The sequence below is a fragment of the Montipora foliosa genome, chromosome 2 (assembly GCF_036669935.1).
Source record: "Montipora foliosa isolate CH-2021 chromosome 2, ASM3666993v2, whole genome shotgun sequence".
Lineage (NCBI taxonomy): Eukaryota > Metazoa > Cnidaria > Anthozoa > Scleractinia > Acroporidae > Montipora > Montipora foliosa.
Window position 1 is genome coordinate 36,146,621 of NC_090870.1, and position 22,967 is coordinate 36,169,587.

General features: G+C 39.5%; 1 protein-coding gene across 13 annotated transcripts in view; it reads left to right on the forward strand.

Moving 5' to 3' along the window:
• The window catches only part of LOC137992964 (neuropeptide FF receptor 1-like), a 32,086-nt gene extending 13,579 nt beyond the window's left edge, over positions 1 to 18,507 (forward strand). For 4 of the 13 annotated variants that reach the window (XM_068838590.1, XM_068838584.1, XM_068838583.1 and 1 more), the window contains exons 3-6: positions 10,154 to 10,315; positions 13,476 to 13,667; positions 16,393 to 16,887; positions 17,496 to 18,507. In XM_068838590.1, coding sequence (XP_068694691.1) covers positions 10,171 to 10,315; positions 13,476 to 13,667; positions 16,393 to 16,887; positions 17,496 to 17,731 — 1,068 coding nt within the window. In that variant the 5' untranslated portion in view covers positions 10,154 to 10,170 and the 3' untranslated portion in view covers positions 17,732 to 18,507. Of the gene's footprint in view, positions 1 to 2,548; positions 2,703 to 2,954; positions 3,332 to 4,974; positions 5,171 to 8,468; positions 8,556 to 9,580; positions 10,017 to 10,153; positions 10,316 to 13,475; positions 13,668 to 16,392; positions 16,888 to 17,495 lie in introns of those variants that run through there. The other 9 variants (XM_068838589.1, XM_068838588.1, XM_068838585.1 and 6 more) reach the window with 7 other exon arrangements.
• The last annotated feature ends 4,460 nt before the right edge of the window (positions 18,508 to 22,967 follow it).

Here is a 22,967-nt window from a genome sequence, read left to right on the forward strand (position 1 = left end):
CTGGTCGGAAATTTTAAGGTAAAGGCCCCTAACGGGGGAAGAGATTAACTCGGTCCTGTAACAATCGGCGTGAATTGGCCAAGAGAATATGCCCCCCCCCCCTCCCCCCGGGGAAAGAGATTAACTCCGTCCTGTAACAATCGGCATGAATTGGCCAAGAGAATATGGCCCAAGTAAATTAAAGCTCATTCATTTTCATAGGGTCTCTCTTTTCCGTCGGACCTTGAGAACGAGGTTGTGTTATACAGAAGGAGCGCGCAGCCTTAGGGATGAAAATTAGAATAATTGTAAAACTTAATGCTCGACACAACTGCGTATCCCTCAATCAGAGTTTAGGAAGTACACAACTTGCTCGCTTAACGACACAATAAATCAGTTCCCGAATGAAGGAACCATCAACGAGAAATCTATGTTACAACAGTAATCAGTAAGTAATTTACGCCAGGCAGTTGTAATAGCCTTTATTAAGTCATACATTTATCTCAATATTTTTTATGTTGAAAATTACGTGATGATGTCTGTGAGTTTATTTACACTTAATTTACATTCCACTATTTTCAGTACGTTCAAGTTTATGTCATACAAATGAAGAAAGACACTAGATCATGTTATTCTAAGAAAAGGACTAAGTTTCACGAAAACAGAGCAGAGCGGAAGTCGTTTTAATTCGATTGGTTAGATTCAGTTTAAAAAATAAGGAAATGCCACTCATGTCCTGAGTTTCCTGTTTTAGTTTTTTTTAAGTGTACTATGATCAAAAAGTCAAGTCTTCCTTTTCGTTGTGACCCAAGTCTTAAGCCTTGATTTCAAAAAGCTAACTGTTTATTTTAACTGGAATTTTCCTATTTAATAATGGCCGCCAATAAATTATTATTCTGTCTTTGTGAAAATTAGTTTGAGTAGCCCCGTTTTTCAGCCAGAATTTACACGTGTTAACGGGCTAGTCAGGCTAATTAACACAAAGACAAAGCAATAATTTGTTTCCACCATAACTTTAAAATCTTGAGGGAGCTGGATCGAGGAGAAAATGACGTCAAAAATCCACCAGTTTAATAATACAATGCGTCTGTAGGCGGCTGAATCAATATTCACTAGCCGGGAGCTTCGGGCTTTCAGACTTTGCTTATATAATAAGCTGTATTCAGGGGCACCCAACGACAATTTTCGGAACATTTGTTGTAAAATTTCTTGCTTGCCTGCCTCTCCTAGGAGTTTCGAACATCTGAAAAATGCTATAATTGCCCATTTTTAACGGATTTTTTACCCTAGAAAGGTCACCTAAAATATTCGGGAGCCTTTTTTCTGGCTGAATTTTTTCGAAGAGGTGAGTTTTGATCCCTGTAATTTTCGCATCACTAGACTTTCAGCTAGGAAATCCGAACAGATGGAAAATTTTAGGGGATAAAAATATGCCTATATCTACCGTTTAAATACTAAAATACGTTTAACAATGCTATGTTTAAGTTGTTTGAACTATATTCTCGTTGAGTGCCCCTGTGTATTTACATGCTGAAATTTTAAGGTAGTGAGTACTGAATGGAGTCACTTTTCTCTAGACCCAACCCTGTGAGGTCCAATCTGTCAGTTTTGAACGTGAGTAATGGGGAATCGTGAAATCCAAACCTTACACTCAAAGTAAACAGCCTTTGCATAAAGATCAAAAGCTCAAAATTTCGCCAGCCAGGTGTTAAGCAAACACGCTTTCAGAATCTGAAGAAAAAAAGGAAGTGACTTTTGCATCATAGTAGCACTTTAGATTTGGTGTAAATTGAGCTTACCAACGTGTGAAAAGCGACGATTTGTGGATAATTATAGAAGATTAATCTCTCAATAACTACTTTTTTCTCCTTTCCAACACTCGTAATTGCTTATTTATGTACTTCTTTATTCCTGCATTTATTTTCTAACTTACTTATTTTCAATTGCACCGTACGTATTGTTATCACATACCGTAATTCAAACTCTGAGATGCATAAAACCTAAAATTTACCAACATTAACATTAACATTAGTTCGACCGACCTTTGGAACATCACATTTTCGTTATAGTAAGATTTTCAACACGAAATGATATTAGTCGAAATTAACACAAGGTATGCTAAATCTTGTTCCAATGGGACTGTCTGGAACCTGTTTCAAGTACTGAAAGAGGCGAATCCCAATTCAATGCTTTGATTCTGAAGATTTCCCGGAATGTAACAAGGATTTAGTAAAAAATTCCAGATTCAGGGGATCAAGCAATTAAAATTTCTTTTAACCACGCGTAGGGTGAGGTGTATTAAGTACTTTAATTACTTAGTTTAATGCAGCGACACGGATCTGTTGTTTTTGGACTGAAGCAGTCAGGAAAAGGGTTCATCACTAGTAAAAGATCTTACAAAGTGTCTTGGATGACTAAAAACAAATACAGCAAACAGTTTAAATGGAATAAACGGTTGAAAACAATAGTTAGGGGAACATAGAACATTTTGTCATGCACTCTGTCACCGAGATTAGCCCGAGAACTATTTATTTACAATTTATTTATCTATTTTTAAACGGTCGAATGATCTTCCTTATCACTTAAGCGGGGTCCAATTTTGATTCCAGTTGTCTGGCTCGGCGTCTCGTAGTTCTGAAAGTGTTCATGGCAAACCATGCCTCAATTGTGTTCCAGGATGACGCATTACTGGATAAAAACTATTCGTTGCGTCTCTCGACAAAGTAAGTGCTGACACACAAGTTACACCGTAACATTCTTAAGAGCAAAGATATCGCAAACGTCTGACCAAACTTTGCTCTTTTTATCGCCTTGTGGGTGAATTTAATTTTAAATTAATACAAAGCAGGATTTAGCGGTCTCCTGTTTTAAACACGCTAGCTAAAGAAAAATGAAATGACTCCATCAATCACGAATAACTCTTGGGATTAGAAAAAAAGGTCATTAAGATTTTACCCTGTATTTTGTCATCGGTCTGTAGCCGTCAGTAGTCACGCTGGGGAGATTACAACTCTTCTATCAATACAACAGAATAACTTTGTTTGAACAGGAGTGTTTTCAAACACTACACTAGGATTCATCGCTATCCCTTTCCAACCGGCGATTCTAGAGGACAGGCGTGTCATTTTTGCGATTCACCGTGGTTACCTCGTAGCAAACCTAACCTCCTATGCTAGGTCATTTCTCCTGTTACTTCAGTACTCACAAACTGAAGACTGTCTGTTCGTGGGCATTAATGAGCGACTGAGGAAAATTGCGTGCTAAGACTAGTAGAAGAGGAACACCAATCAATGAAAGCAAGCACTCCAGTTCTCCAATTAGTTGACCGGCGGCCAGACGTGAACACGCACAGGTAAACGATTGTGAATTTTAACGCGTAAATTAGCGTTAATATTTCGTAATGTTGTTGTTGACAGTTATGTAAACTTCTCTCGAACACTTTAACTGCTGTTTGCCATGTTGGTTCTCGTGCTTGGACACTTTGTTTCTTGTTGTTTGGGGAGGAACAGACCCTTCGGTCAGTGTTGTACAGCATTATTTAATCCATTTTCAGAGCAAATTTTTGTTCATCGCTAAAAGAGCCTAAAATAAATGTCTGGTTTATTTGAACAGTCACTGAAAAATCCTCTAAAAATGACAATCGATCAAAGGGAATTTGCGTGTCGGTCGAATGTGTTCTGCGCTATCAAAACTGCATGGAGCTTGTCTCTGTTTACTTATTGAATATCTCGGATAACCTCATGTTCGCAATTTACTAAAACCATGCTCATAACATTATCGGACGAAATTTTACTTCGTTTGTTGTGGCGACCCTACCAATAGCTCAGCTGGGAAACAAATTTAAGGACTGCAGACGAGATTCCATACCTTAACCCACAAGGCTACTATCAGCCATTTAAAATTAGCGAAAAAATTGGACTTTTCGTGCGGTTAAACCTTTCAATTTAAACTCAGTTTTCTTTCGTATTGTATAAGCTATGGAAAAGGTGGCCTCCCACAAAAGCTGGGTCAGGATTAAAGTGTCAAAACAACGCCCTTTACGTTGAATTGTAGTCATAAAATGTAACTGTGACCTCGATTATCAGTTAGCCACCACATTTTTAAGCTCGGGAAATGCATTTAAAGGCGTATATTTAATCCTGGCATATTTTAAGCTCTTGTGAAAGTGTGAACAACTTGACTTTATTCCCAGGATCACGTAACTGTAGCGTCTTCTAACTTCTAACCGATAAAAAGAGAGAGAGAATGCGTGTAGTAAGCCTCTTTATCAAAAGCGTATTCGCTCATCTTGCGCCACGTCACATTGCCGAGACCAAGACTAAAAAAGAATGATAAATTTCGAGGAAATCGAAGAATGACCAAGTTGATTCTCGCGAAAGACGCGCCTGTTTTCTTTTCCTTTTTGAGACAAGTTAGATAGCAATCAGGAAAACAGAATTGTATCACTTTGACAAGAGTGGCTGTGGTGCGTTTATCATAATTGGCTTTTAATGAGCACGACTTGTGATGTTAGGGGTTATATTTCAGTCAACTTTCATCGCATCTCCGTGGCATACGTTAATATACGTTAGTATACGTTAATACCCACTAATTCACCGAAGTTGATATTTTGCTTTACGTATATATAAAAACCATCTGTACGCCCTGCACAGAAACCTCGCTTATCTCTGAATCAATGAGACACGGTTCTCCCTGATGTCCTCTTTCTAGACGAATCCGGGAGCAGCCAAACACGTCGACCGATATATCGTCTACGTGGATTTTTTTTCGGCCGTTTCCGCAACTTATTTCCAAGACCGGATATTTTTTTTGAACTCCAGCCTGGAATTTGTTTTTAGTTTCAACGGTGTTTATCTTACCTCTCCCTCAGGTGGATATTTATAGTTTAAAAAAAAAACCGTAAAGCCAATTTGAAGTGAATCTTATTTTGTTCTTAAAGCGGTCCCAACAAGTGCAGTCTATGAATGACGCGAGTCCTCGGGGCTTGACGCACATGTCTTCGGGAAATTATATCGCCCACTTCTTTCCAATCAGTAGCAACAGCACTTAACGTTCACGCTCGTGACGCTTTCAGAAGGTTGAGAAGCCGGCAAAAGTAATAGAAATTGGAGGCCCGACGGCAAGAAGAATCGATAGCTCGCTATTTCACAATTTGTCCATTTCCACGAAGAACGACATAAACGAAAATCAAGTAAGTGTTCTACCTATACTGCACCAACGTTATCTGGCAATTTCAAAAGCACCGTTATTACACTAGTTACGTACTCGTTTCCAAACAGTTACAAAGATCATCACAAGAATTACAAATTTAGACTGTTGACCACACTTCATAAAATACAAAGTAAAAATTACGTTTTGAGCCTATTCCTGGCAAAAACCGCTTTTACGCTCATCGCTTTTCTACGTTTCGCATCATTCACATCTGAAAAAGTCTAATGTTAATACAGCTAGCGGCGACGGAAACTGTACTTCGTTTGTTTGTTCTTCTTAGAACACTCACATCCACATCTTAAGGAAGCAACCATCGATTGGAAGTTGGCCTCTAAAATTATTACGTTCGTACACAAGTGTCGAAAATAAGGAAGTGTGAACTTTCCTAGGATTTCCTTTCGTTAGTGCTAAGTAACGTTTATAACTGCAATGATCAAAAATCTCTGATGCTCTTCACCGGCTGCAGTTCAAATATGTCTTTCAATAATATTGGTCTCTTCATATAAACATCCTCAACGGGTTTATTTCGAATTCACAAAGTGACAACAAGTTCCCATGCAGTTTGTTTGATAGCTAGATGGGTAAAGCACTGCACTGATATCGAAGAGAAAATGGGTTCAAGGCCCAAGTTTTCAGAATTTATTTTCGTTACTGTTTAAGAAACGCTCATGACTGCTTCATCATAGTAAGTCTCTTCATAATGCAGTACAATATGCGTAAAAAATAATCTCGGACAAATCTAAGAGCAATAAAAAAAAAAGACCGAAGTGGACATGAATGGTAAGCAATTGTTCCAGGACCGTGTGCTCATTCAAGGGCGTATATGCAAAAATGGTTGTATTAAATTTAAATTAATTCTTAACTCTTGGATACTTGGAAATGTCTCTACCCGCCGCAATTTTTTCAGGTTGGCAACACTTGAAGAGATCACACAGTGTAGCAGCTGATAACCAAGATTTAGCTAGCCAATTAGAACGCTAGAAACGTGCTATCCAATGCTGAAAATTGAATAATGGTCGACACACTGAGTCTAGAAGTTTCCTGCACCTTCGCCGTCCCTGCATGGGTGGATTGTTATTTAAGTATGGCAACAAACTTGCCAACAAAAATGCTTATACCATTGCCTGAGGTCATTTTCGTGCTTTTCTTCTGCTTCTCGGAAGTGAATCGTACGCGCAAATCACTTCCTGGTCAATCAATCAGAGCAGCTGAAAGCACAGTTCATTCCCATAAGGTTTTGCGACTCAGTCATTTATAACAAAAGGAGAGAGTTTCTTAACCACGTTTCGGAAGGCATGCAGAAGATGGGTCGAGAAAGATCATTCCTAAGTTGTCGATTAATTTGATTCTAAAAGCTGCATTCCTGTGAGATATTCTGAAATTCCAATTTAACGAGATTGAGGTGTCCAAATATGGAATTCGGTAACTTCACTATGGCTGATAAGGAGGTGAAACGGACGGCGTAAGCAAAATCTCAAAGACTAACCGGTAACCTTTCAGTCACGGTTTTATCCACTTGAAATATTTTTGCCTTGTGGCTAATCTTAGCTCAAGTCCTTTTACGTCAAAATCAACAACCTCACTTAAACAGTGACTCAAAGAAATTAACTATTTAACTATGCGTTCCTGATCCATGATAGTACTGCCAAAGTAAAAGTAAAAAAAGTAAATAGTGAATTTCAAGACTATAACCTATTGCAGAATGAGAGCGAGAAATTAAGTTTATATACAACACACCCACTAGTGGCCAAAACTTTGGTGTACAACTCGCATGTCATCGTGTCACGTCATGGAAATGGGAATTCAGTGATGGCATCCAAATAAGACAGTCTTAATAATACATCAGGGATTACATTTAATGAAGCTCGCTAAAGGATAAGAGAATCGGCTTACACCTTGAACGCCATTTTGATCTTGCATTTTTTAGATCAATTTATCTGCTGGCTGAATGAAGTTGACATCCCACGTATTCCGGAGTTAGTAGAATAAACATTTCTATTGTCTAGACACAGACACGTGCATAAACTGACAATGTGATGAACATCGTGTACACTACAAAATCAGCACGCACTTTATAGAAGTGGTTAATACGAAAGGGAATAGAAGGAATGACCAGCCATTACATAATTAAAGGTTAATAACCGTAGAACAGTTTGTGAACAGCACCGTCCTTCGTTTAGAATTATCTTTTTATTACACTGTCTTCTGATGCACCACTCTGATAAGTTGGAGACTCGAAAGCAATATATACAGATCAAATTTCACTCAACTACTTGAATTGACAATTGTTGTGGCTACTTTTTTGAGTGGTTGTTAACGAGTGTCGGAAGCTAAGCCCTAAAGAACGCATTAGGATCGTTCAGCAGAGAATTAAGTTACGCAAATAATCATTCGTTGATTTGCAGCACTTCTTAATTAAAGAAAGCAACATTGACTGAAGCCAAGTCCAAAAAGGCACGGGATGTTTAGCCTAGATATGCGTTCTTCTTACACATTATACAGTTTGTAAACTTATAAAGGATCATGTTTAGAAATTTCGTGATTACATACAGTTTATTAGATTGGGGAGATATATTTACCTGTGGCGTACCCGGAGCAAAGGAAATGCAAGAACCAAAGAAAATATATAGCTAGCAAGCAAAACCCTTTAATCGAAATTAAGTGGAACCCTTAGTTCTTACCAATGTGAGGTGCTCTGACACGGGACTAAGGTGTCCGAACGCTTCGTGATTGAAATATTTGTTTATGTTCATCCGGAAACAGTTGTCGCAGCAGCAGTCATGTTGTTTTTTTTGCAAATTCATTTTCCATTTTTAATTTAACGAAACAAAGGCGTTTAGGACGTGTTGATGATTACTATGAGGTAAAATTGAACAATTCTTGTCACGTTTTACCATTGAAGATGCCATTGTTATGATAACATTTTAGATTTAAACGTTCTGCTGGGCTTTCTCTGAAAAAAACTAATTACGTTCCCAAGGTGCGTATCTTTAGCACATTCTCGTAGATTCAAAGCCGAGAAGAGCACCTTTCCTGTGAAAATCATTCAGACGTTTTGCTCTGTGAGCTCCGGTACAATTAACATTCTTTATCGGCTTAAAAATTGGAAATTAAGGGTGTCATCCTGAGCTTTGACCGTACTCAGTAGGCCTTCGTCTCATGTTTTAACTCTTCCTGACTTCTGTTCGGTAAAAGCGTCTCTCAGGTCATAATCAAAATTTATTTCCAAGGATAATGAAACAAGAATGTCAAAATTCATTTTTCCTACTTGCTTTCAGTATATTTGAAAAACAAATCTAAGACCTTCCATTCGAAGTGGAGTTCAAATCAGCAAGCGCTGATTCCCCTCTTGGACCACCAAGTCGGTAAGTTCTATTTTCTGCTCAGTTTATATTAAAGAGCGGTGAGTTCCACTACCGTTAATTGCCCATTTGGAAATTCGAGATCCTTCGGGTAAAATCAGTGTCCAACTGCTTGCCACCACGAGGCTTATCTGATGTAAGTTGCTAAAAGGTAAATGGAAACAACGAAAGACTTCACGTACCGTGATGCAAAAATCGGCATAGCACGTTTTAAAGCGGTATCAAAACTTGTGTAATATTTGGCAGTTTACTTTGCACGACGTGTTCTTTCAAGGGGGCAAACGTACTATGAATGAACTAAAAATACTACATCTTAGCGATGGCAAAGAAAAATCATTTTTAACGACCACCAAGACAAAGACAAACAAAAACACGAAAAATCAAAATATGTACAAAATACGGGTTTTACACGTGATCGCTTTAAAAGCATCCAGGTGATAATCTCTCGCTTTGTCTCGAGTACGTTACTATATTGAACGTGAACCTCAAGAGCCCATCGATGATCAGTTTAAACGAAAGCAATTACTGTATTTAAATGCTCAGTATCACAGGTTTCAAAGATAAAGTGTTGTAGCCGGCATTTGCATCGTGTGCGCAACTTGGCTTCTTACGATTCAGTTTGTCATGTATTAATGCATATCAACTAACAGCACTTTTGGCAATACCTTTGTCTTGGACACACTATATGCTTATTGACCTTATTACGTCTATTGTATGATATACTCTGTTTGGAAAGTCAACTGTAAATTGTTGGTTTTGGCTCAAAATGTTGAACCACTTGCAACCACGTGTTACAAGCAACTCGAATTGTTGAATCGTTCTTTTGGATCTCTGTCTCTTTCTCTATCTCTCGTATGTTCCAAAGCACTTAACGAGCCAATTAGTTGTGTGTTTTCACACTGTGAATGGTATTTGGAAATAATGAGAATACTACAAAAGAAACAATCAATCTCTTTGCCCTCTGTTCATGATGACGTCAAGTTATTTAGCACTTTTTAACACCTAAGTTAGTTAAAAAACGCCTGGGAATTGACTATAAGCAATAATTAACAATAGCAAAACTCTCCGGGCTTTTGTCGATACTCGCGTGAGAATCGTCACAACGCGGATACGGTGTCGGATCCAAGTCAGTTGTTTAACGGAGCTTCTTTCTCCATTCCGGAGGTCAATTCATTGTTAGCAGCAGTGTTGACTGCAAGGAATGTTTTGGTATGTAACTCTTAGTCAATCACCTGTCAACAGAAATCGTTCTGTTCTGTCTTCGAGATTAACACGACCGCATGCGGACGTTTGTAATCAGTTGATGAAACACCGCAAAAGAGGCAAGACCTATCGTTACACGAGGTGCGTGATCACGTCGGATGGCCAAAGCTGAAGTTATTACTTGCTTGCAATTGGACTAGACTCGAAAACTTGACAAAAGGCTCACTAGTGAGCCTGTGAAGCCGTCAAGCAAAACGGGAGGTAATCTTGTTAAATGAGAACTTGAAATTCCTTGCGGGGAGCTTACAGATTATCAACGGTTCTGGCTGCATCCATCAATTAAGCTTCGTGGAAATGTGGTTTGTGAACTAACGACTTTTCTCTCTCTCTTCAAACAGAGCTCGTCCCTTCAAAGATGGATTTCCCATCAAATTCGTCGCCAGCCAGCCCTACTAACCTAACTTCAGCAGAACAACCTCAGGTGCAAGACATATCATTATACGATCCGCAATGGGCGATGATTCTTCGGTGGGTTATTGGAAGCATTATCGTTACCGTAGGTATGTACATAATCAAAATCTTCAATATTTTGTCGTCAAGTTCTAATTGTTACAGCACCTAAAAGCAAAGGCTTAATTCGCGTATTTATTATTAAATGCTTCACCACCCATGAATTTCAGTACCAGTTATTTTTTCACGAGTCACCAGAAGCTGTGAGCAGATTGCCTCCAAAATGCAAATGTAGTCTTGTTTTGATATATCATTTTGCACTGTTCTGGGGATTTGAATGGCGAAGAAAACAAACTCCTAAAATTTGCATTTTATTATTTGTAACGTTAGTTGCTTCAGATCATTCGTCTAGAAGTGTTTTATGATTTAAAAATGCGTTAATCTGTTTAAAACGGATCAGATGCTCTCACCCAGGTCTGTCGTAGATTGGTATCCATATTGTATACTTAGCACTGAGCCTACTTAGACACAACTGAATCTGAAGCATTTGAAACACTTCACTCTTGCAGCAGAAGTTTTAAATCTGTTTGTTTTTGGTGCGAGCCGTGGAAGGGTCACCGAAAAAAAAAAGACAGTTCACAAAAAGTAAGCGTAACACGTTAGAACTCGAACCTTTAACTATACAACCATTATGTTGATCATCGCTCACTTACAATTTACTCATCAAGCTCAACGTGATTGATTTTCAGTGCAGACACCCAAAGGGCGCACGTACTGCGTATACAACTATAATTACTTTAGAACATTTTTATAGAGACGGACATGACATGAATGCAATTTCAACGCCCAGCACGATATCAAAATCGAACAAAGCAAACGTAAAGCTCAAAAAGCGACTCGGTTCACTTAGTTTTGTGTTTTAGAAATTTAACAACCACAGAAGAGAAAGATTCAAAATAACGAGCTTTGGAACTGAACTATCTTCGTTCTCATGTCTAAAATGACTCTTGCAAAGTTTGGATAAAGTAACCATCCGGAAACTGAGCTTAAGTGGTAGTTCAGTTAAGCATTCTCACCTTCTCCAATTTAATTGATAGTTTTTTTTCCTTTTTGTCACGCGATAACTTTACGGAAACGGCCTTTGAAATACTTTAAAGGTTGTACAGTTTAACTCTGACGCGCAGCTTATTGCCAAAGACAACTTGCCTATCGATCAAACCAAAAAGCGGCCTCATCAATTTTCGCGGGAAAAGCCCTAATCCGATGCAATACAGAGATTACGACCAAATTAGTTCTCTCTAATGCAACCAAGATAGACACCTTGAGTGCTTTCAACCAGTTCGCATTTTGCAACCCTCAGCCAGTCATGGTTTTACAAAAGAAAGCTAATCGACTTTTTAAATGAATTTAACGACTTACAGCTTCTCCATTTATTGCGTGCTTCCCTACCATTCACATCTGTACTGGAAACTGACCTTCCACCTCCAGTTAACGTTGAACGCATTTTCTCTGACTCCAAGATAATACCACGGAATACGAAAGTTATCTAATCTAAGAGCTTAGTACTCTCTGCACTCTATTGTTTAGTTATATCAATTACACTCTCACGTCCTGTGTCACATGTATATCACGCTAAATGATTTGGAAAAATTATCCCGAAGACCAAATGCACTTAAGCCACACTTAGAGCCCGTTAGTGACCATGGCCCGGTTGTTCGAAAGCCGATTAACTTAATCCAGGATTAGCATAAACTTTGGTAAAATGTTTTCAAATTTTAAGTGCATCTTTCTTTTGATTATTTTTGGTTTTCAAGATTGACTTCCTCTAATGTAAAGTTTTGCCAAATATCAGCGTTGTACAACATTTGGGAGTAGAGAAATAAACTCCTTGGTAATTTTTAAATCTGGGCGATCAGCGTTAATCGGCTTTCGAACAACCGGGCCCATAACGTTAAAAAGCATTACGTGCCCACACTTTGTCCGTAAACACTCCTCCAAAAAGTGTTCCTTGTGATAGAATGCACACAACTTTAAGGAAACAGAAGAATGGAAGGGAAGTAGAATGCTAGATATATAATTGTATAAAATAAAGGTGAAGTTTGCCAGTAATAAGTCCTCATTTAAGGAAGGTGAAGACTGATTACTGGTAACCCAGTACTTTACATAGTGGCCCTCAAATGAATGACACAAAGCAATACAAATGAACACAACAGAGTTAAGAATCACCGGCAACTGGTTGGAGGCAAACCAGTTGGCTATTTACAGACGCAGCCAAGGAGTTGACCCGGGGAACACTCAAGACAAAGCCAGCTGGTGATCAGACGGCGGGACTTAAACACGGAACCTCCGGATCTCTCAAGTCCAGCAACCTAACCACTCGTCTACGCTGCCTCCCTTAGAAGAATGTCTCTGCAATCTAAGTGCATGCTTTCCAATGATCAGTAACATTTTTGTGGGAACGAAATACCTTGGCGATGCATCACCCAGACGATGTTTAGCTCGAAGATTTACGGTTATTTATATTTGGTGCCGAGCAATCTGTAAACTGATACAAGCAATTTTTTTCAAGCCAAAAAAGGATATGGTAAAATGGCGCTAGCCATGCCAATCGCGGTGAAAATTAATTGATTGCCTTTCATTTTATTTGTTTTTTTTTTTATGCCCCATTGTTGTCGTTAATGATTCTCTTAGTTTCCCACTTGTTCGATTCACATGATGAACCAAGACCACCACTTCTCCTTCTTTTCTCCAGCAACAAACTATTTCCTTACGGTGCGAACAGCGTCTTTTCCTTTCTTCTTACCACGTTTTAGACAGGTGATATAGTGGGGTTAAAGATGAACCACAAAATACAACCAAAACACATGGAATGAAATGTGCTTTTCATCAACACTGGGAGGCCTAGGTTCAATAGACAATGGGAATGGTCTTCCAACATTCCTCAGCGAGAGCTTATACACCTGAGACACCATCCTCATATAAGATCAGCTCTACTAGAACACTCCTTATTCTTAGTCTTCTTTGGGCCACTCGTTCGCGCTGTTTTAAGGCTGACTTGGTTGATAAATAGCTAGGGTTAGGGTTAAGAGAGCTGCATCTTGATCTGAATAATATGGCACACATAATGAATCTCTGGGGAAATATATAGCTAAGCAACGTCTACAGTTAAAAAGTGTGAAAATGAAGTGTACTCCAGGGCAAAAACTAGGCTCCGTGTTATGGAGAATCACAATTATTATGATTGTCTTTCTTGTTTTGTTTCAAATACAGGGTCCCTTGGCAATATTATGGTTTGTGCTGTGGTGTATAAAAACCAAAGAATGCAAACAGCTATGAATTTGTTCCTTGTGAACTTGGCAGTGTGGGACATTCTTGTATGCCTGTTCAACATTCCTTTCACTCTGATTTACAATCATCTCAAGTCATGGCCTTTCGGCCTCTTCTGGTGCAAGGCGATGCCAAGTGAGTAAACACTCATTTGTACCGGGGTAGTATTTGTGCAGTCTAAATTGACCAAATGCAAAAATGGGCGCCGACAAATCATTCTCTTGTCTTTGTGCTGGTTAGTTAGCCTGGCTAATTAGAAATTAGCCTCATTAGCACTTATTAAATTGAAAGAATCTTGGCTGAAAAACGAGGCTTGTCAGACTCATTTTTACAAAGGCAAAAGAATACTTTATCTGCGGCCATTCTTGCACTCGGTCTATGTGACTACATCTTCTCTGTGTGTGAGTCGAGAAAAATACCATGAATGCCCCTCACGACTTCGCTAATGTGCCGATATCCTTCCACTTTTCCATGAAAAACAAAACAAATCCATTCCAGAGAAATTTGCTTCATTGCAAGTGATCGTATTGGTTTTTACGGGAATGGCGAGCCAAAAGTGGGTTAGTTCTTATTCTGTATCTAACTTCACAAAATCATCATTCTGCAATGCTAGTTAAGGCCTCGGCGCTGCAGCGGTTTTTGTCAGCTGATACCCTCATAAATTATTAATGATTTCAGAAGTGCGTGAAAGACATGTTACAAGATGTTACCTCTGCCACGTGACCACACGCCATGTCCCTAAAGATCTTACAACCTTGCCTTGTTAGAAAGAATAAGCTTTTTAAGATCAGTGACGCTATAAGTGAAAATGACGGAAATCGGCTAATGCGCCCTGTCAACGAGACAACAACTTTCGTTCTTGTTTCCCTGTTAGTTTATTTACATATTGAGAAGCAAAAATAAAGTAAAGTGAAACGTTGGTATAACTTTACCAACAAATATAAGGAAACACCAGATATGTGAAGTTAGACAAAACAGGATGTTCGGTGACACTCAGGACTGAAACAGTTCAGTTTCGATCGGGCATTTGGCTGGGAGCCATGTCTGGTCGGCAATGCTTCAAACAGCGTTAATCTTCACGAGTCAAAACGTTAAATTGTTTTAAAATAAAAGGTGCTTCAACACCGAAAGACAACCAAAGACATAACATGATAAAATGACTCTCATTTTTAAAACTTTTTAAATGCCATAGAGATAAATGGCTTTTATCTTAGGACGCTTTCCGTTTGATAGAACTGACCGGCCAGACCGGGCATGCGGAAGGACTAACTCTACAACGCCTTTCAAATTAACACACTTCGAGGTGAAATATACTCTCCAAAAGAATGCGAGGGATTATCATGCAAGTGTTCCTTCAAATTGTTGCATTTTTTTTGGAAACTTGCGGGTCTGGCCGGCCAGTTCTGACCAAAGGAAAGCGACCTTAGAAGGGCTATATTAAGTAGCGCAGTTTTATTGTGATTCAGAATGAATTCCTCTCAATGATTAGATTTGCCGATACACTGACAAGATACCGCACAAGCATCACACACTGAACTAGATAAATTTGCACAGTTCAGATTGCAAATCGCGATAACGTTTTCCTGCGTAAAATAAGGAAGCGGGGAAATCAACTGAACATCGTATTGCTTATCAGCCGCTAGGACCGCAAGGAAGGCATCTATTTCAAACTTCAGGTTACTGTTAACCTTAAGTGGTGTCTTTCGGAAAATCGCTCTTGTTCGCGTTGTTTTAAAGACACCCAAGGAAGCAAAGTGTGCGAGACTTTTTTTCCACATTCTAATTGGCTCTTAGATAATCCATAGCAAAGTTGGCCAATATACGTTTTCGCATGCACGCCACGCACTAGGTTGGACGCCAGGGAGAAAACTATTTCGAATTTTGAAAAGTCTCACATACTTTGTTAGCTTACTATCGGCTTAGTGATATAGTGCAGTTAGTTTGGATGTCCCTGTTAACCCTGTTAATTCAGCAGAGCAGACAGGGTCAGTTTCGCGTTTGAGCGCTTGCGCTCGCTTTCTGAAATACAAAAACCACGCGAACAACTTACAGTGTTTTTCCGCAAGACACCCCTGAAGGTTGACAGCAACCTTAATCCTTGTAATAAAAAGGAAAGAAAAGTTTCTTAGCGTAATTTAATAGTAAAATCCCCTCTCGAATAAATTGGAAAAAACGCATTTTACGAAATACTGAATTCCGTGACAAAATGTCAGTGAGTTGGGACAAAGGTATAAATATTCTGTTTCAGCTTTCTTCCGAGTAGAAATTGTATTGTTTGGTATTGCTCAAACGGTGTTAAATGGATCAGAATCATTTCCTTGAGAGATAATAAAGCTTCAGTTTGGAATAGAACGCCATACATTGCTTTGTATTTTAAAGCTTTTTACAAATATTGTTGATTAATTACCTTCGAAAAATGCGTTGGATTTCAATGACACTTGTGAAGTTCTGCTTTTCCCAGATATTCAGTAAACCGCGCAAAAATACCTTTGAATTAGTAGGCACCATCCTTAATTTGAATTGTGTCTTTCTTTACACGACCCACAAGAGGCCATATCACCGCGTATGAAGTAAGCCCATTTGCTTTTACTTAAGCAATGAAATCTACGAACAATGCAGACAAAAGTCCAAACCGACTCAACACCCACTATCGCGATGGTTCTTGGGATTGGTCCGGCAAGCAATGCACACATACAGATGAACTGACCATATAAGTAGATTACCGAACTTATTTAACAAAATACAACCGCATCCTGTATGCAGATCCAGTGAAAGGAGAAGTCGTAATTTCGAAATACCGCCCACGTGCCAGCGGCCCCTTGATGCAGCAGCTGTTCTAACTCCATGTGTTTCTTTTCAGCGTTGCAGGTAATGAACCTCACGGCGTCAACCGGATCGTTAGTAGCCGTAACTATTGAACGCTATCGCGCAATATGCCTCCCATTTACACCACCTTTGTCCAAGTTCCAAGCTAAGCTTGCCATAGGATTGGTCTCCATGACCTCCTTCTTACTGGCCCTACCGGAAGTTGGAGCGTACAATCTGGGACCACCATTTGGTTGTGTCGAACAGTTCCCGACAAGGACGCTACGACAAGCATACAGCCTTGTACTGTTCCTAGTTTGTTACCTACTTCCGTTGTTGTTTATTGCTCCAGCTTACACCAAAATGATCTTTAGACTGTGGCACGACCGAAACGATTTTCCCGGCAGTGGCGTCTCAGAGGATCCCAAGAACAAGAAAAGAAAGAGAAATGTGCTTAAGATGATGGTTATTGTTGTAACGTGTTATGCTATTTGTATGCTGCCCACATACGTCGTGTTCCTATGGCTGGACTTTGGACTCAGAGATGGCGGTAAGTAACACTTTCATGTGTTTCATTTGACCGCGCACCGGTGGCTCAATTGGTTGAGCACCGGGCTATCACGCGGGAGGTCGTGAGTTCAACTCCGGCCTGACCAACACTCAGGGTATTTAAATAACTGAGGAGAAAGTGCTGTCTTTGTAATTACATCTGCAAATGGTTAGACTCTCTAGTCTTCTCGGATAAGGACGATAAGCCGGAGGTCCCGTCTCACAACCCTTCAATGTTCATAATCCTGTGGGACGTAAAAGAACCCGCACACTTGTCGCAAAGAGTAGGGCATGTAGTTCCCGGTGTTGTGCTCTGTCTTCTGTGATGTATCATGGTTGGGAGGGTAAATGCTCGGAGATATTAGCTACACCAAGCTACTCTAAAAATCCGAGGGTAAATAAAGATATATGATATGATATGATGTATTGTCTTTCTCTTGTAAACCCCAGATCGAATCCGGGATTTTCATTCAAACCTTATCTTTCTGTCCATGCTTGTTTTGACTGACAACAACCTTTGGCTTCCAGTGATAAAAGCGCTCGCCAATGTCCCTGAAACTCCGTAGGGCAGAGAATGTTAATTTTCTTGTATTTGCTTGTTGTTTGCAGAAAATCCGCCTTTCTACTTCTTTATTTTGCTAAGCTTCACGCAAATGGTTAACTTTTGCAATAGCTGTGTCAACCCAATCATTTACTGGTCTCTAAGCGAGCAGTTCTCGAAAGGCTTCAAGAAAATGTTGCAGTGCAACAAGCTTAATTCTTGGACACGGCAGCACTCGTCAACGAGCTCTTCCGAACCAAATCAATCTGCTCACCACCACAACACTGTCCCAACGAAAGTGTGAATCAGGGCATAACTTTTTGACAGAAGCACAACAGACTTTGTAATGTGATAGCAGCTGGTAAAGATTGGAAGTATAACATGGCAATGATCATGACATGGCAAGACTAGTGGCTGCCAAGCAAGGGAACTCGATCTACCAAAAAGCTATTGTTGTAACATCTCGTCATCTCTATCAGTGAAGGTGCCTCCCCCATTGAAGTATGGCATTGGGGATTGCACATCAAACTAAACATGGATAAACAAGCATATGAATACTTTGTCACGAGCTCTTAACGAGACAAACCATGGCCAGTTTCCATGTGATTACCGCTAAATGATGGGATTACACAATGATCGTTGCTGACAAAGACTGCAGTCGAGTAGAAAGGAAAAACTGGGAACACGTTTCTTGTCTGTTCAAAAGGCAGTTATGCAATAGGAGATTTCGAAATGGTTTGCCAAATTAATCATTGAGCTTAACGACGTGACTAACATCATCGACAAAAATCACATTGAGGGTCAAACGTAAATAGTGCCATTCTGTTAAGATGGCAAAAAACTAACTTATTAGTTGATGCCAATATGGTAACTTTGCTGAGTTATGAAAATAGGATACTTTGGTAAATTATTATAGACATAAGAAGTATGTACATAAACAATACAAGTTGAACTGAATTTGTTCAGTTCAGTTCCTTTAAGTTATTTTTGCTGAGGATAAGCTAGGTGTTGTAAGATATTATAGTGTTCACTACAATACAAATGAAGATATCAAAACTCAAGCATTCTGTTGTTTCTTCTTCTCGTGCTTTTTTGCTCTACTGTACAATCTCCCCAGGTAAAAGATTTGGTCATAAAAATCGTATGAAAAAGCACTTATCAGAAAAGTATTCATGCTGACATGGAGACGCTCATGACAATTAAATAACTTCTATGCAGATAAACCATCCAGCTCTAACTGATTCTACCATATTATAATCACTGTGCATAATATCATCATCATCATCGTCATCACCATAAGAATCGTCATGATCGTCATTTTATTATCGAGAAAGAACAAGAACCATAAATATGCTGCTATTTTCGCCACGAGTTCATTTATTCTGGACTACTTAGCTGATGTTAGCAAACTCAAAATATGTTATACACCTATCAGTGTTAAGCCCCAGGAGGAAGGGGGGGGGGGGGGGTCAGGTTACCCACGGGGTTTACACTGTGAGGTCTGTCCCCACGGTGGGGATTTTGATCATACGACATATCCCCAGGGTGGGAAATTGGACATGGCCACCATCTTGGAAATCAACCTTGTTCCCAAGACAAGGCTTTTCCCTCCCCAAGTAGTGACGGAAAGGCCCTGGGAACGAGGTTGCCTGAAAATAACTCCGCCATCTTGGAAAATATCCAGAAGGCGTTCAAAGGAACTTCCCAATTTGTGAGAGGTGGCTGAACGAAAGGTGAGTGGTACATACATTGCACTCTTATAGTGTGCAGCAAGGTCTAAATGGTATTATTTTGGCCACCTTTACTCGCCCCAGGGTGGGGGCTTTTTAATACTTTTGGCCAATTAAGTTGATAGCTGCTTTATCACATCTTCTAGGTATCGTTTTGACACTCAAAATTATAAATATGGCATTCAAATTTTCAAGGTGGTTTAGCTAATATATATAAAAAACTGAGCATGTTATGCTGCTGCATGGGTTGGGTGCAACTCAAGGACTTGAACGAGATATTTGGTTGACTTACTGACTGGCTGATACGTGATTTCGGGATTGATTGATTGATCCATCGATTCATACTGAACCAATTTGTGTTTTATTCCCTTACTAGTTTATTCATTTCTTTATCTGCGTAGGCATAGAAGAGTATCAGGTTGTGTAGAGTCGTGTATTTAAGCAATAGCTTGATATTTGACATTTTGTCGTTTTGTTTTGACTATAAACCGCACTTAAACCATTCCGGCTAAGGCAAAAATGGCTACTTCATACACAAGTTATTTTTCTAAATACAAAGTTATGGTCCTTCCAAAAAAACAAACAAAAAAACAAAAACAGATTAACAATATTTCCCACTTACCTCTACATTGTCCAAGACACTTTAGATTTCCCTAGGTTGTCTGCAAGTATCTGACAATCTGACAAAGCAGTAACTCACTCTTAAATTCCACGAAACTTTGACAAACATTCACTTTTACTGAGTTTGTTCTCCATTATCGACATCAAAAGAGGCTTACCTTGTTCCGTTTTTCTGACTGAAATATCCCAAACCTTGTCAAATAGGAAATAATATTGAAACTCGACAAAGGGTACGCTCTTCGATCTTTATTTACAACAGTTTTTTGGTGGTTACCATGCGACCTTCTCAACAATGAGCCTTTGCGGCATTGGGGTTCATTGGGGTTTCGCGGACTGCAACCGGAAGTGAACATTTTGCATGCTTGGCCCCACCAAGGCCCCGCCCAAAGTTGTTGAAAAGGTGGGTAACGCTATCCACCAGATAAATCACTATCCATTGCATAGTACAATTGATTTCGCTATTACTTTTCCACTGGATAGTGATTTATCCGGTGGATAGCGCTATCCATCGTTTGAACAACTGGGGCCAGGGGCCCGTTTCTCGAAAGTCCCGAAACTTTACGGGCCATTTTCGGGTGTCACCATTCCCTTTTTATCTCAAGAACGGAGATGATTTAAGTCGTCAAACTTCACAGACAGTTTGCTTTTTGTTACCTTGAAAACATGTTAAAAGATCGGCCTTCCAAAACAAGCGGTTGGCAATTTCACAGATGGCTTTTCGGGCCCGAAACGTTTTCGGGACTTTCGAGAAACGGGCCCCAGGACAGTAGTGTCTACCAGACACTACATCTCTAATGGAGAAAAGGTACTTTGCAATATAAATCCATGGATGCGGTTGTGTGAAGCCAAGTTAAAACGTAAAACAGCTCGCTTCCGGTTGCCATCCGTGTCTCAAAAACTTTCTTTTAATGTCTTCACAAAGGGGGAGAAGGAGGGGGGAAGTGGGAAAGGTTGGAATTCCAGATACGGCGGGTATTGGTAGCTAGAAAGGCTGTTTTAAGTATCTTTTCTACATTAGAGGTGATTATTATCAAAATCTGGGAGACACCACTGTCCTGGCACGCGAAATGTTCTCTTCCGATTTCCGTGCGCGTCTCAAAAGCGCGCGAGCTCAAGCTCCGTGACGTTGTGTACTTTAATTAAGCTCCCTACGCTCAACGGAGTGCAGAACCCCTCGATATCATTGTAAAAAGGTAACGAAAAGAACGATGACAAAAATGCTGTCGAATTACCCAAGTACAAAACAAGGTCATGTAAGTGCATGAAATTTCTTCCTTTGTACCACAGCTTGACTTTGAATTAAAAACCCCTCCTCTTCCGCTAACCTTCTGAAGAATTTGATCGATAGAATGTGCAACCACTTTGCCCAAATGGTCAGTGCGACTCCCTTTGGAAAGCTGGGACCTTACAGCTGCAGCCTCGAGAGGCAATGGGGAAAGACAAAGAGAGAGAGAATGTTTCCATTTACTAGAAAATCTCGGAACTTTCGGTAGAAAGTTCCATAAGGTGAAAAACGTGTTCCATTGAAGTCAAGTCCGTTCGCCGCCCTGAAGTTTTCCACTGGAGCGAACCAAAAAGTCGTGTCCCATTTACAAACGAACCAGAATTTGCTGAATTTTTTTTTTGTAAATGGCAAACAACCAGAGTGCATCACTCGAGGTTGGCGTCCATGTGCGATTCTTACCACACCACTGTGCTAAGACTTTTTGGACAAACTGCATTTCTTGACCAAGAAAAAAAAGCTCAGTGGCGACGAAGTCACAAAGACGTATATCAGGTTCCGAAGAGAGGGCCGGGAAAAACGAACACTTTCGCCAACAAACAAATGATACAGCTGATACATAGCGTTTCAACAATGTTATTTATTTTTTCTTCTTCAGGAACATCTACATGAAGGCTCGTCTTGTCCGAAAAAACCCTTATTTAATAAATAGAGGATATTACATGGCCGCGCGGAGATACTACACTCTTTATTAACGTCCCGAAATATTTTTCAACACGAGTTTATTATATAAACACCAATGAAATACTAAATCATTTCACAAAATGCATCGAAAGGCGCGATTTTTATATGTAACCATAGCAACAGTGATCTTTTCACGTTTAAAAATAACATGTTATTTTCACGTGTGAAGATATCATGTTTTCTCGCGAAAGTTCACTAGGTATTTCATTGGTGTTTATATAATAAGTACGTATAGTAAAATGATGAAAATCAACACGTGTTTGAGATAGTTAAGAACTCATGCCAGTTGACAGGACTTACTGTTTGAAAAAAAAAAACCCAAGTGAATCAATGTAATTACAACTGCAGCTGCCTTATACTCCACAAAAAAAAATCGGTGTTGATCTTTCGGGACCTTAATAAAGAAAGAGCTTCATTAAACGGTGAACAATAAAAAAGACAATCGCCCGTTTTACAGTTGTCAAAAAGGCCAATGATTTGTATGCAGAGCAGAAGCAAAGATTGCGTCAAAACAAGGCATTTACATCATTCTCAAATAAATTTAATGGCCAATCACGAAACCGTGAGGAAGGTTTGAGTTGCGCATTCACTATTGCTCGTTAGCCTGCGTACCTGGCGGTTCTGTTGTTCCGGAACGCGAGTGATTTCGAGCGGCGAAGCAACAACAGCATCGCATGCTAATTGCTCATACAATTAAGGAAACCCTTCAGGTTTAAATTTTACCGAAGGAATACCTTGACTTTATTTCCATATACTCATTATTGTTGTATCTTGTTGCTTTTTTCCCTCTCATCATCCGAGCGCGATTTGCGCCTCAACTCGAATGGGAAGTATAGTGTAGATACAGTAACTATTTCCATAAAAGGAAGTTAAAATCTATTCTTTAAAAATACCCGTGTAGTTCAAATTTACAAAACCAAGAGGAAGCCAAATGAAAGCACTTAGTTTGGTTAAAAAGTACGGGCGTAAGCTTTTTTAAAAGGAAAGAATAAACAGTTAATAATAAACGATGCTATTAGCTGGATTGATAGGATATGTAACTTCACCAGCACAAAGAAATGCATGCTGATGAAGTAGTGTAAAGCTTTTCAATGTCTTTTTGGTGGTGATGCGACATAAGTTCCTTTAAAAATTTCCTCCCAAAAATTTGAGAGATACTTCACAGTAGCTCGTGAAAAACTCTACTTTACATCCTTCTGATGAAACAATAGCAGGGAACAAAA